This window comes from Drosophila mojavensis, unplaced genomic scaffold (assembly GCF_018153725.1).
Source record: "Drosophila mojavensis isolate 15081-1352.22 unplaced genomic scaffold, ASM1815372v1 contig_136, whole genome shotgun sequence".
In the NCBI taxonomy this organism is placed as follows: Eukaryota; Metazoa; Arthropoda; class Insecta; order Diptera; family Drosophilidae; genus Drosophila; species Drosophila mojavensis.
This window is the reverse complement of record NW_025318667.1, coordinates 181,188-196,048: the sequence shown is the minus strand read 5'-3', so window position 1 is coordinate 196,048 and position 14,861 is coordinate 181,188. Positions and strand designations below refer to the sequence as shown.

At 35.8% G+C, this 14,861-nt stretch overlaps 1 protein-coding gene across 4 annotated transcripts in view; it reads left to right on the top strand.

The window, feature by feature from the left end:
- Positions 1-14,861, top strand: part of LOC6585742 (broad-complex core protein isoforms 1/2/3/4/5) — a 58,549-nt gene that overhangs the window by 40,482 nt on the left and 3,206 nt on the right. Inside the window, exon 8 of one of the 4 annotated variants that reach the window (XM_044011654.1) lies at positions 10,815-12,517. The exons of 2 other annotated variants lie outside the window; for them this stretch is intronic. In XM_044011654.1, the coding sequence (XP_043867589.1) occupies positions 10,815-11,065 (251 nt within the window). In that variant the 3' untranslated portion in view covers positions 11,066-12,517. Of the gene's footprint in view, positions 1-2,681; positions 5,316-10,814; positions 12,518-14,861 lie in introns of those variants that run through there. One more of the 4 variants, XM_044011649.1, reaches the window with a different exon arrangement.

The following is a 14,861-nucleotide window of genomic DNA, read 5'->3' as shown; positions in this document are numbered from 1 at the left end:
CACACACATACACACACACACTCACACACATACACACACTCACACACGCACACATACACATACACATCGACATACATTTAACGTAGCTGAATGAATGTAAGCAAATTGCAATTGCAACAGAAATCGAAAACTTTTAATTATTAATCTAATAATAATAATAATAATAATAATAATAATAATAATAAAAAATCTACACAGAAAATGAAAATAAATATATTTTGATTTAAACAGCTCTTAAGTTCAGTATGTTATGTAAGTAAGGCTTACTTACGCGGCAGATCGAACGATCGCTCGTTCGACTCAGATCTCTTGCAAAGCTAGTTCAAGCAATCAATCAATCAGTAAAATCATATCTTAAAATCATCACACATATTCTCACATATCTAACACCCACTCACACACGCACACACACACACATTCATTTACATCTCCCTCATTATACCAACTGTTTGTTTGTTTATCTCGCATACAAATGTAACAACTATTTGTGAGCGCCAGGGTCAGTGTTTGAAATACCCTGTGAGTAGAGTTCTGTCGCGTGGTACAGTTTAGCTACCATATGCGAGGTGTGCTCGATAAGTAAGTGTGACTGAATCGAATGCACTTATTCACTTCTTATCGATGACAAACATGCAAAACATCATGCGTAATCGATTATTGAATCAAACTTTGCCTCCGACTTGTGTATTTGTGTAACGTCATACTTATTTCTTGAGTACACCACGTCTATGTATGCGAGTCCTTGCTGCATCATGTGATCTTGTGTTAAATTCGCTGTTTTACTCGAGTTGGAAGGACTATGTCGGAAGAAGAAGGAGAAGAGGAAATAGAAGAATCGATTATTGCGCAACCATTTATTTGTACTTAAGTCTCTCTGTCTCTTTCTCTCTGTCTCTGTCTCTCTCTCTCTGAGCGACAATTACTAATCTTATTAAACAAATCAAAACAAAAAACAAACCATATCCCTCTACAATACTATCCATTACCCCTAAGTCCACTCAGCATCCAGTATTCTAGTGCTCCCATAGCTGGCCAACCAGCTAGCTGTACCTGTGTTCCCGAATCCCGAATCACCAAACAACAGCTGCCAATGGGGCAGCTCTTTGTTCTAATCTACCAATGTTAAGTATCAATCCAAATGCCACACACACACGCACACACACACTCGCACCCACACTCTCTCTTTCACACATAAACCTATTTTATTAATTCCCTACATTTGTCAAAAAGTCGATTTATGCAACATATGTATGTATACATATGTACATATGTATATATATTGTATAAGGCGTAACATCTAAAAAATTGTGTGTTTACCCGCCCTACTTACCCTGATGCACACACCCCCAAATGCCCCAAATGCCCCACCCGCCTACCCTCCAAAAGCACATTTGAAATCTGGTATATTTTGGTTGTTATCTTAACCCCCAACCAAATCAATCGAATCGCATCACACACACAGGCAACAAAAGGTGCTGCTGCGTTTGAGTTTGAAAAAAAGAGACACTAGTGACAACAGAAATTTAGAGTGCTTGGTGCTCGCTGCACCAGGTCAAACAAAATAACAAAAATTACAACAAAAACAAAAATATTACTAAAAACACATTTTATATACAACAAATCAATCAGGCCAAAACATGTTTCAAAATTTTGCTAAAAAAAAAAAAACAAAAAAAAAAAACAAAACAATAAACGACTAATTGGTTTTTAAAGTTATTCAAAAATATTATAAAAGAAAAAAAAAAAAAAACAAACAAAAAATTACGACACATTCACAATTGGTAGCGTCACCAAAATTTAACTGTCTAAACACTATTTGTGGTGAGTTCTCACGAAACTCACCACGCAGCAGCCTTAGGGTATGCTACAGAAAATCTTCCTTCGAGCGTAAACGAACGTTAACAACAACAACAGCAACAACTACAAGAAATTTCTTCGAACTCCACAAAAAAACAAAAAAATTGTTTATTGAAATCAAACAAAAATTTGTTTGTGCGCCGCAAAAACTACAAAATTTTCAAGTGAAAATGCAACAGCTAGAAAAATACAACAACAGAAAATTGAAAAACAGTTTTTATTACTATTTTATTTACTCATGTTTTTTGAGAAACCAAAAACCAAAATTAAGAACCAAAAAGCGTTTTTTTTTCAATGATTTTAATGCAAATGCAAATGAAACAGAAACAAGCAAAATTATAAACTATATATTTCGATATATAAATAGCAAAATCAGCAAGTTTTCAATTTGGTTTTGAGCCTGGATTTGTTAGTGTAAAATAATGTAAAATAATACAACAACAAACTAAAAACAAAACACAAAAAACTTAACTCACTAGACAGACACAGACACAGACACAGACACAGTCACAGACAGAGAGACACGGATAAACGCACACACTTCTATATGCACAACTACATGACAAGTACATCCATATATATATATATATATATGCTTGTGTTTGTATGTGTGTGTATGTGTATGTGTGTGTACGTACTAACCACATATGAAGACCACAGACAAAAACAAAAACCCTAAACAACCAGAACAACAATAACAACAACAAAAACAACAACAACAACAACAACAACCAGAACAACAACAACAACAATAGCAACAAAGTCAAATATACAGAAAAGTCACTATTGTCTCTTTTTTTCTTCTCTTCCTATATGACGTATAGGTGGCAGCACCAGCCTACTCAGCGGCGTCATAGTGCCCGGTGGTAGTGACAACCCTAGTAATAGTAGTAACAACCAACAACAACAACAACAACAACAAGTAGAACAACAGCCAACATCACAACACCAACTCCAACAACAACAACTCCAAATCCAACAACAACATCATTCCACACTACATAACCCACAACAACAACAACAACAACAACAACAACTGCACCAAGAACGTGAACGAGAACGTGAACGTGAACGCGAACGAGAACGTGAACGTGAACGTGAGAGAGATAGAGATAGAGAGCGTAGCAGCAAGGCGAGTGATCTACACAGCAACAGCGAGCGCAGCCTCTCACGCTCATCGCAGTGTGGCATCAGTGAGGGCATGGCAATGCATAGCAGCAGCGCAACTCCGTCGCCGAATGCCAGCTACAAGCGTGAAAGGGAGCGAGAGAGGGAGAGGGAGCGGGAACGGGAGCGGGAGCGGGATATTGAAAGAGCACGGAGCAATACGCCGGGCGCAACACCCCCGCCATCACAGACATCGCATCACGGACATCCAGCACCACCGCCGCACTTTAGTCAACATCCGCTGGCTATGCTATCCAGCCATCACCAGCATCAGCTGCACTCGCACCACGAGCTGTCGCCTGGCGCTGCCCATGCGGTGGTTGCTGCACATCATGCGCATGCTCTGGCCCGTGCCGCCTCGCCGCTTGTGGATCGCCACCACTTGCTGCATCAGCACCATCGGCGCGCCTCGCTGTCGCCCTCGGCGTCAGTCAGCAGCGGCGGCGGCGGCCGCGGCTCCGCCGGCAATGCGGCCAGCAATCTGCTGAGCTCAGCGCGCGCCAGCGATGTGGCGCAGGCCAACCGCCTGCTCCTGCCATTGCCGTTGAATGCGTGCCATCGCTGCGATGTGTGCGGCAAGCTGTTGAGCACGAAGCTAACGCTGAAGCGGCACAAGGAGCAGCAGCATCTGCAGCCGTTGAACAACGCCGTATGTAACCTTTGCCACAAGGTCTTCCGCACGCTCAACTCGCTGAACAACCACAAGAGCATCTACCATCGCCGGCAGAAGAATCACCACTCGTATTTCCATCACAGTGGCGGAGTCGTTGGCCAGGCGGGCAGTCCCGGCAGTCGGCTGCATCAGTCGCTTAGCTCGCTGACCGCTGCCGCAGCTGTGAACAACAGCGTCGGTGGCGGTGGCGCCGGCGGCAATGCTGTGGCTGCTGCTGCGGCTGCCGCTGCGGCTGCTGCGGAGCTGCTGCTGTCCCCGATTGTGGGCGCCGCTGCTGTCGCCGGGGGTACGGCCAGCTCGACGCTGCAACTGGCGGCGGCGCATCAGCAGCAGCAGCAACAGCAGCAGCACCAGCAGCAGCAGCAGTCCTCGCCGAACATAGTCAAGCCATGCATAGACTTCTTATAAGATCAGCATCAACTCTTGCAGCAGCTGTTCCATGTTGCACTCAACAACTCAGCAGCAGCAGCGGCGGCAGCATCGGCCTGCCAGCCCCAGCCTGGCGACTACGTCGGCCAGCAGGTGGGTGCCACGCCAACGGTTGATCTAACCCAATTGGACCAGGGCAGCGGCGGTGTCTATGCGGCGGCGGCCGTAGCAGCGGCAGCTGCGGCAGCAGCGGATGGGGGAGTTCCAGACCTGCGTGCCCTTCATATGCACCAGCAGCAGCAACAGCAGCAGCAGCAGCAACAACAACACGGCCATTTGGCCCATATGCATCCACACTCCCACTCCCTGCCACACCCACATCAGCATCAGCACCAGCATCCGCACCAGCATAGCCATACTCATGCCCAGCATCATCATCGCTATGAACGAATGAATTTATTAGACCAATAAGCAGAGCGCTCAAATGAATACTACACAATCGTGACGTCATCGCCCGATGAGCCCGTTCACATAACATACATACTCACACACTCGTAGGAAATCGGAGGATATACGACAAAAGAGGAGGGAGAGAGAGAGACGAAAGGAGATAGCGGATAGCGGATGATCTACTACTGAATGCAAACATACAGATTGAGGAGGACAGAGCGGATAATCTTGTACTGAATCTATATACATAGATATACATATATAAATATACATACATACATAGACGCACACGCCCACACACTCACACACATGCAAAATTGCATACACTTTGGATCTCAACATGGCGGAAAACTGCAATAATTAAAATTAAACAAAACAAAAAACAAAATGTTTCGGCAAGCAACAACTCAAATGGAACAACTAAGAAGAAGAGGATGTAGAAGAAGAAGAAGATAAAACATGTTTAGGCAAATGAATGAAAAAACTGTGATTTTTTACAAAAACTTGATTATAAATATAAAAAACATAAATGAAAAAGAAAAAAAAAAAAAAATATGAAAAATCAACACAATTTACGTCTTTGAAAAGGATGCGATAAAAAAAATTGTAATTAAATAAAAATTGAGAACGCGCAGTTTTTTTTAATGGAAAAAACTGAATTTGGCTAAGCCAAAATGCAATAGGGTTTTTTTTTTTTTTTTTTTTTTTTTTAAGTGTAGGAAAACTGAATGAGAATAGCGTGGAAAACGAGGGAAGCGTAAAAGACTGTTAACGAAACAAACGAAGTAACAGACAGACACAGCACATACACATGCACGCACATGCTGCATTCATTCATAAGAATAAGAATAATTTACCTCTTGAGTATTAATCATGTTATCCGCAACACTCACGCGACAAAGAGACAGATAGATACGATGATTCATTACCACAGGCCCACAACGACCAGCAGTATGTATATATATCTATATATATATATAGGTACATGAATAGGGTTGATTTGTCATTATTGTAGCAGCTTCCATATTCCTAAATGACAAACAACAAACTGAATTTTGTATCTCATAAACAGTTCTTTGCAAACACTACTTATTTACACACTACTTTACAACACTAGTTACTTTAACACTTTCCGTTTTGACAATACTGCTTGTTGGCCGGCAACAGCAAAATATGCAACATACAACATGCAACATATTAACTAACATTCAATGTACAACAAACTATCCACGCGTATGCTCAATTTTTTTTTATATTCATATATGTATAATATATGTATATATATATATATATATATATATATTTATATTATACATATTCTTTTTTTTTTTAATTTTTTTTAAACATACTCACATAATTATATAAATATATACTATATATATACACAAGCATTTAGACTTAAAATCAATGTAAAAAAAAACAACTAATATATAAATATATATATATATTATAAACCACTTGTAGTAGTATTTAGTCTTAAGCATAACTGTGTGTGTGTTTTTTTTTTTGTAGCTATACACTGAAAACTATGGAAATAATAATAATTATGCATATGTGTACAATATATCGATAATAATAATGGAGAGAATGTAAATCAATGCATACATATATCAGATGTACATGTTGACATATAAGAAAAGCATTAGTCGATTTTCAATTTATTCGACAAATTACACAGCGAGAAAAATGCTATGTATAATTTGCACATCAATCTAAGTATATCTAAAATCAAGAATTGAAATTGTATAAAGTTCTGTATATACACAGATATAGCTACGTAAACTACATATACACAACGACGGATTTTACATTTTGTAGCCTTCGATCATCAAATTGGTTCGAAGATAAACCAAAATTTTATTTAACAATATATACACATACATATATGCATATGTATGTATGCGTGTATATTAAGGACTTTTGGCAGAGATTTTCTTAGGTTCAAAACGGATAAAGCTAGAAGGACTGATAGTTTTTAGGCACAACCCAAATGGCGAATTGCAAATTAATCCAAAATTATTATAAGAGATCCAAATTATGTTCATACATTTTTATTAACCTGGTGTAGAAGAAGAAGAAGTATGGCAATTTAATTGCCCATCCTAACGGGACGACGTGTTTTGTTTCCAGTAACTCTCAATTGGCACATAAATAAATCCGAAAAGATACTAATTGAAATGGAACTCATGAATGTATAATCAAAATGAATTCGGACTAAACGACGTATTTTTAGACTTTCATTTGCATTACATATTGATTTTTAAAGACTGAACTTTTGAAGTATCCTTAAAACAAAACAACAAAAACAATTGAAAGCAATTGAAAGAGGGAGAGGAGGAAAGAACGAATAGCATTATTGATAAGCGTGCAATTTCGGAATAGTCGACGAACAACGTGAATACTGTACATCATTTAGCCCTTTGCTTACATCAGTGCATGCATATGTATATATGTAAATGGATATGAAATATGTTACTATGCATGCATCAGATGAAGTACATCTACATTTTAATGTTCATATTTTTCTCAATAAAGTTTACTCGTGGTTTTATGCATCATACATGATGTACATGGGAAGCAACATATGCAAATGTATATACGTACATACTTACATTCATACATACATAAATATGTAGACCGTGTAGTGAAATTTTATTTTTTATGCATTTTTACATACATATGTATATGTATATACATATATACATAGCTATATCCATGTGAAGATAAACGGTACTCGTTGAGAGAGTGAAAACTAATTTTTTTTTGGCACAACGAAAAGTCTGAGAAATCGTTTTAATTTGTATATATATATATATATATATATATATATATATATATATATATATACCCAACTGATGTTTATACTATTCTACTATTATTATAATTATTATTATTATTATATATAATTCTTATTTTGTATACCAAATTTTATGAACGCAAAGTTTTAGGCATTACAAATAAGTTTACAAAAACAATAAGAAAACCTTCGATTACGCAGGAATGTGATTGATTGATTGATTGATTGTTGACTGATGGCTCAACCATTACAGCCTTATCGCAAGATATATATATCTTATTACTTATTATTCTGAAATTGTGTCATAAGCATTTCAATTGAATATCTTTTTTTTTTCACATAGCAAATGCCCAAAAAAAAAAAAAAAAAAAAAAAAAAAAAAAATAAATAAATGAAATAAAATAAAGGATATGGAGAAAAAACTATGAGTGTAAATATCAAAAAGCAAATACTAAAAAGAAGTTTTATTTACAGCTACAAAAACAAATGATAAACAATAGAATATAAGATAAATGCATACTTTTAATACGGTTTACATCAAATTTACATACCTAGTTCATAGCCGTGTACAGATATATATATATAATATATAATTCAATTTGCACAATGCTCTCCACTTTAAATGTTGTTTGTATGATTAGAAACGATGCATAGACCGAAACAAAAACATAGAAAGAAACTACAAAAACTATATTTCAATCATTGTATTTTTATTTATGTTAACAGGTTACTCCATAACAAAACAAAAACATAAATATATCTATATAAAATTAAATAAAGAAAAATACACAGTATTCAAATTTTGAGCTAATCCAAGCTAAAGTAAAACCATAAGGCATCAAAAACAAAAAAACAACTAAGCATATAAATATCATACTCGAAAAACATTAACAGAAACATTAACAGTAATAGTAACAGAAACACTAACAGTTATTTACAGTGACCGTAACAGTAAGAGCAATGAAATCCATAGTAAATATGTTCTCTGTTTTCAAAAAGAATAAGAGGTAATAAATGAGTACCGTTTCGTTTCTCCAGCTTTAAAATAGTTACTTAAAATGCTTTCCCCAGTCCATTTTAAGCAAAACAATATATATAATATATATGTATATATACATATATGTTTATTCAATGAAACATTAGCTCCAAGCCGCACTCTTTATCACATATATAAATATATTGCTTACAATAAACTATAATTACAGTACTACAATACATCCCATAGAGAAAGCAACTACAACAACTTAAATAGAGCAACAGTAACTAACGACAACAGCCGATATCATATACTACTACTTGAGTATAAACATAATCTATGAACATTTATAACAAAGAATCAGTGGAGTGTTAAACTCAAACTGAAACAAAAGGCAAATCGAGTGAGAGAATAAACAAAGTTTGGGAATTGGGCTAGAAAAATATCAAAAATAGGTCGACAAATTCATAACAGTAACAATAACAGCAATAGTAACAGTAACAGTAACAGTAACAAAAACAGCAAAGGTAACAGTAACAGCAAGAGTAATAGCAGCAATAGAAAATATTTGTTCTCTGCACTCGACTGTCCACTCAATTAATACATATATACTTTATGTATCACAAACATATATAATTGTATTAATGAATACAGTATACAGTATATATATACACTCAGTATATATATGCAATCAATAAATAATAAACGTAACTTGGATTCATTTACACACACTCATCTCTCAACTGCAATCAAGGTAAACTCTTGAGTTTCTGCTTCTGTTCGAAATAAAAGCTAATTCTCAACATTTGTATATATGATAAATGAAGTAAACCTATTTCAAAAAAGTCATTTAGTAAATGAGAAACAAACTAAACACAAAATAAATATATGAATTTCGATTAAGGAACAAAATAAAATACTTTTATGTAAATGTCAAATAGACAAACCTTAAGTAAAACGAAAGAATGAAATTGAAAACCAAACTGAGAAATCCTTTAATTCATAAATTCGTAAAGTTTATAACGAAAACAAGAAAATGAAAGTAAATATTTTCATAAAAATAAAAACAACAACAAAAAATGTGTTATTATTTAAATAAAAATTCAATGTGTACATAAAATGCAACTTGCCACAATTTGCTTTCATTTACGTTCAACCATGTGGCTTATCTGCTCAGCCGGAACCCAGATGAGCTGACCACCTACATACATATATATCCACTCATATGTATATATGTATGTGTATTGGGATTGCTCTCAGCTATTGCTGTAGTCGGCTAGGCCAACCGATTTGAGAGCTAATCGTTGTTACTTTATACTTATGTTAGTCAAATGTGCTTTTGGACTTAGCAAGATTGAGGCCTTTGCGGGTGAGGCTTGACCAATGAATACGACATACCTTTCTGTGTATACGCGAGCGTGTGCATGTGTGTGCGTTTTAAGAGGGTTTACCTAACTAAAAGCGTTTTGAGCTACGTACGTTGTCATACATTCCCATCATCTCTAGGCATATATACTCTCTCTCTCTTTCTTTCTTCTTCTCTGTATCTCTCTCTTTCCTCTAACTGTATGTCTTTTTCTCTTTATTACTTTCCTCTCCTCTTTTATATCACTTTGTGTTGTATGTGTACGCTTATATATGACAGGGTAAACATATACATAATCGTACAAGTACTATATATATACATATATATGTACATACATATATGCATATATATGTATATAAACACTGCACTAACAATGTTGAACTACTATACGCTCATCTATGTAACTATGTCTATGTCTTTATTGTTCAAGTGAATGGTGCGCAGAGCCTTATCTAATCCATTGCACTAAAACGAGTTACTTTTAGTCCAAAGTCTCTACTTACATGCCATATACGCAAACACATACTACTGCCATCTCTATATGCAAAAGCACATTATACAAATACCAAATGACACTCCTACATTGTGCTAAATGAATTTGTTGGCCCCACCGTCCCACCGTCCCACCGCTACCTGCCCCAGTACCCGTCCCCGTCCTCGTTCCCATCTACAAGTTTCACTACAAAAATATATTAAGGTACAATGATTTAATGTTATAATTTACATATTGTTATCTGTGTTATTTGTGCAACGTGTATATATTTAGATTTATATATATTATATATATAAATCTAAATGTAATATTTGAAGCTATATTTTTATTTTTTGTTCTGCAATTCAAGTCATATACAAAGGAAAATGTTTATACTTTTACACACACGATATATTTATATATACATATATATCGCGTTATCGCCCAATATATGTCTCACGTATGACCCTACCTACACACACATTCATTCATACATATACATCCAATAACTTAATCCTTGATAAGTTTAATCCAAACCAAAAGTAAAATGAACAAAGTAAGGAAAACTAAATATAGCAAATTAAACGCAAATACCTGAATGAAATATCAAGCAAACTATCACCTATATATATCTATATATATAACAATATATACAAAAACCATCAAACATCCAAAACCAATTTACAGGAAATTCACCCAAGAAACTGTTCTCATGCCAACTGTGCGGTAAGCTCCTCTGCTCGAAAGCCTCACTTAAGCGACACATTGCCGATAAACATGCCGTGCGACAAGAGGAGTATCGTTGTGCTATCTGTGAGCGGGTGTATTGCTCTCGCAATTCCCTAATGACGCACATTTATACCTATCACAAGTCTCGGCCCGGCGAAATGGAAATGAAGGACATTAAGCTATATAATCAGTTTAATTCGTCTATCTGAGACTTAACATCCATGTCTGGGTTAACAGCAACAGCAATGACAACAGCAGCAACAGCGACAACAGTTGCTCAGAGTGCGAAAAAAGCCGTGACAAAATATCAAAACAAATATCTGAAAGCTAAGATCAATGCGAATCAATTTCATTCGAACAAGAACAGCAATAACAACAATATAACTATCCATGATGTAGAATTCGATTACCTGCATCATCATCAGCAGCTAAATGCAGTGTTGTCACACGAGCAGCAACAATACAACAATACACATTATACACAAGAAAGACAGTTGATGACATTATACGATTACTATTTACAGCAGCATAGTAGAACGACTAACGGTAAAAACATATACAACTAAACCTTAACTAAAATTAGATGACTCGCAACTAAAACTTAAACTTAAACTTAAAGCAATGCCATTCTGTAGTGATACATACATACGTTTACATACGAAAGACAACAAAAAGAAAAACAAATATATATATATCTATAATTTACATACTTACATTATACTATACGTACATACATACATATACTTATACACTATGAACATATACGAGAAAAGACATTTAGATTCTAAGCTAGATATAGTTGACACTTTAGTACTCTTTTTTATGGACGTAGTGATGTAAGATGTACACGGTGTACATCAACATCAAGTTGACCTATTGCTGATATATGTATCTATGTAACGACTCATGCTTATTGGACCATTTACACACAAACTTATAAAGCAGTAGCGCCCATGCATATACGGTGGCATTATTAACTATATATGCAGCTGGGCAACTGCTTATACTCTGTGGCCTTCTTTATACCTCATACAACGTACTCGTAGTCAAATTTTGTTTGTTAATGCTATGAATTTGGATTAATGCTACAATCGACGAAATCGTAGGACGTTGCACAAGTTGCCTTTTCTAATCGACTTTGACTAACTTTTCTAATCGACTTTGACTTTACAACACCAATACACTCAATACACACGAACACATACTGACACACTTTTATATGTATACAAAGAATCGCTATAAATAACTGAATATATATCTATATATAGATATTTATATATAATTTATAAACGAATATAATACAAACAAAATGACAATTGCCGCTGAACTTGTGATTAGTGTTAAAAGTGCTGAGCCCGCTCCACAACGAGATTAACAACGACAACAACGAGAAGCAAGCAAGCAAGCAATCAACAAGCAGCACATATATACACAATTTGCCGATTGGAGCTAGAGAGCAAAGTAAAGCATCCATAACACCCCCAAAAGTCGTAGCGTCAAAATGGAGAGATCTGAGCTGAGCTGAGAGTTCACTTCACAGACTTCAAGCCAACTATAAAACGTGACTGCTACAACTTTAACTCTCCCGGTACTCAGTGTCCACTATCCGGGTGTACCCAAACGATTTATCCCGGTACTCCCGGCTAGTCAGTCTTGCTAAAGGTTAGCCTAACAACTCTTAAAAACTACATTGGTAGCAAAAAAAAAAAAAAAAAAAAAACAATGAGAAGATACGTAGTTAGTATATAAACAACATGCTCTGTCTCTGCCATTCCCTCTATCTCTCTTTCCCGCTTTCTCTCTCTCAATCTTTTGCCTCTCCCATCCTCTCTTTCGCTCTCTCTCTCTCTATATATACTCCAGTCTGTATAAAGTGTATCGCTCTCTCTCTCTCTATCTCTCTCTTTATCCCTCTCACTATACAACATGTATCATATATATATATATAAATATATATGATATATATATATCTATCAGTTGATAAATAACTCTTACATGCATATGTGTAGAGAACGTTCATCAAGCCATTTTCGATAGTTTAATATATCGGTACTGTAAAAAGTATTCACGCAATTAGTTTACAAAATACAAATCAATCAATATCTGCAGCTTGTTGGCAAACACTTCGGTACTACATCTCGCTCTGGACTCTATCTCTCTCTCTCCGCCTTTCTTTATATGTATATATGGATACATCTATGTATATCTTCCTAACTTGACTATATTTCATCGTATATAGACGAACTCCCTCTCTTACTCTCTTACTTTCCCCCTCTGCTATAGATATACACTACATATAATGAACCTACATTGGAACTACTATTTTGCATTCATCTATTTATTCGTGTAGGCAATCTTCAGTCTAATTCTCACCACTATCGCAATATATAAATATATTCTCTCAAATCTGTATTGCCTGACTGGTCGACATTCAGATCTTATGGTTGCTAGAGGTCGTCTATTCGCTCCAGTCTTCAATCCCCTCCTTCTCTCTCTCTCTCTCTCTCTGTCTGTCTGTCTCTTTCTCTTTCTAGTTCTCTCTCTCTTTTTCTGTCGCTCTCACCTCTGTCTTTTCTCTGTCTCTACAAAAATAAATATATTTATATAAGCTTATGTAATTATTAGAGAGCACAAATATCGAGAGTCTTGCGAAAAGATCTTCAGAAACTCTTTGCTTTACTTCTCTAAGAGTATATGTATATATGTATATTGATTTCATTTACACTAACACATCTGTAAAGCTAACCTACCACCTGCATAGATATACATACATACGTACCATACTCTCAGTCTTCTAGCTCGAATTTGTCTGTACCTTTAAGACCCATTTCCTCCGCTCTCTATATCTAATTCATGTCCTGTAATGAACGGTTCACACTCTAGGCTGTGTAAGTACTCGCTGAGTCGCCCTTCTACTCGCTCGTCTCCCGCTTTCTTCCTTTTCTTAATCACTTTTTTGTCTCGGCGCGTTGCTTCTACTCCCCCAAGGACTCTACTCGCAATTGTTCCCCATTCAGCTACGACAGCTCTCTTTACACGTTGATCGCTTTTTCTAAACCCTTTCTGTCTCTCTCTGTCACTATTCATATTTCTTCTGTCTCACTCTGCCCTTGCCAAATGCTCCACGCTTTGAATCAACTGTACAAAATATGCTTCATAACCAATGAACAAATAAATATAACAAGAGGCGAAAGCAACAAGTTATATAACTTAACATTACCTACTTAAGTGCTTGTATACTTCATTTTTCTTTTTGGTAAGTTTGCGTCATTATATGAAATATATATACAAATATACGAACTCTGATAAACACTTCCTAGTCTCTATATCTCTCTCTATCTGTCTCTCTACTACTATTACTACTACTACTTCTTCTACTACACCAGCAATATATAAAATTTGAATATTGAGTTAGGCAACAAGGAGTTGCTTCAGCATTTCCTCAGCTAAGCGAGGTGCGCTCAAAAATTTCAGATGTATATTACAAGCATTTTTTTATATTGAGTTAATAATGATTATATTTAAAATAATTTTTGAGCACACCTCGGTCATATATACAGTCTCATACAGCAGCTGATTGTTGCGTTCAGTTTAGTTATTAGTTCCATTTCCTTTAATACCAATTATTTCCGCCTTAAGTTCGACGACACATAAAAAATATAAATTGAAAAAGTTATTTTCATTGCTTTTCCTTTGATAACTTGCTTTTTGCTTTTGCTTAAGAAAGACTTTGCTACCTACTTAATGTCTAAGCATGTGCACTGCCGTGGTTTAACCTTGCAAATACATACATACATATATACACATATGTGCATACATACATATGCATTTACATTTGCTTTTGTATTGCTTTCTTTTATTTTGATTTTTGGCCTGTTTTTAAATTATAAACTGTAAAATGTTAATTGATCTGCACGTTCTCTTACCTGTATGCACCTGTAATGTATCTATCATTTGTATCTAGCTCTTAGTTTCATTGTACAGCTTGCCAGATGTGAAAAGTCA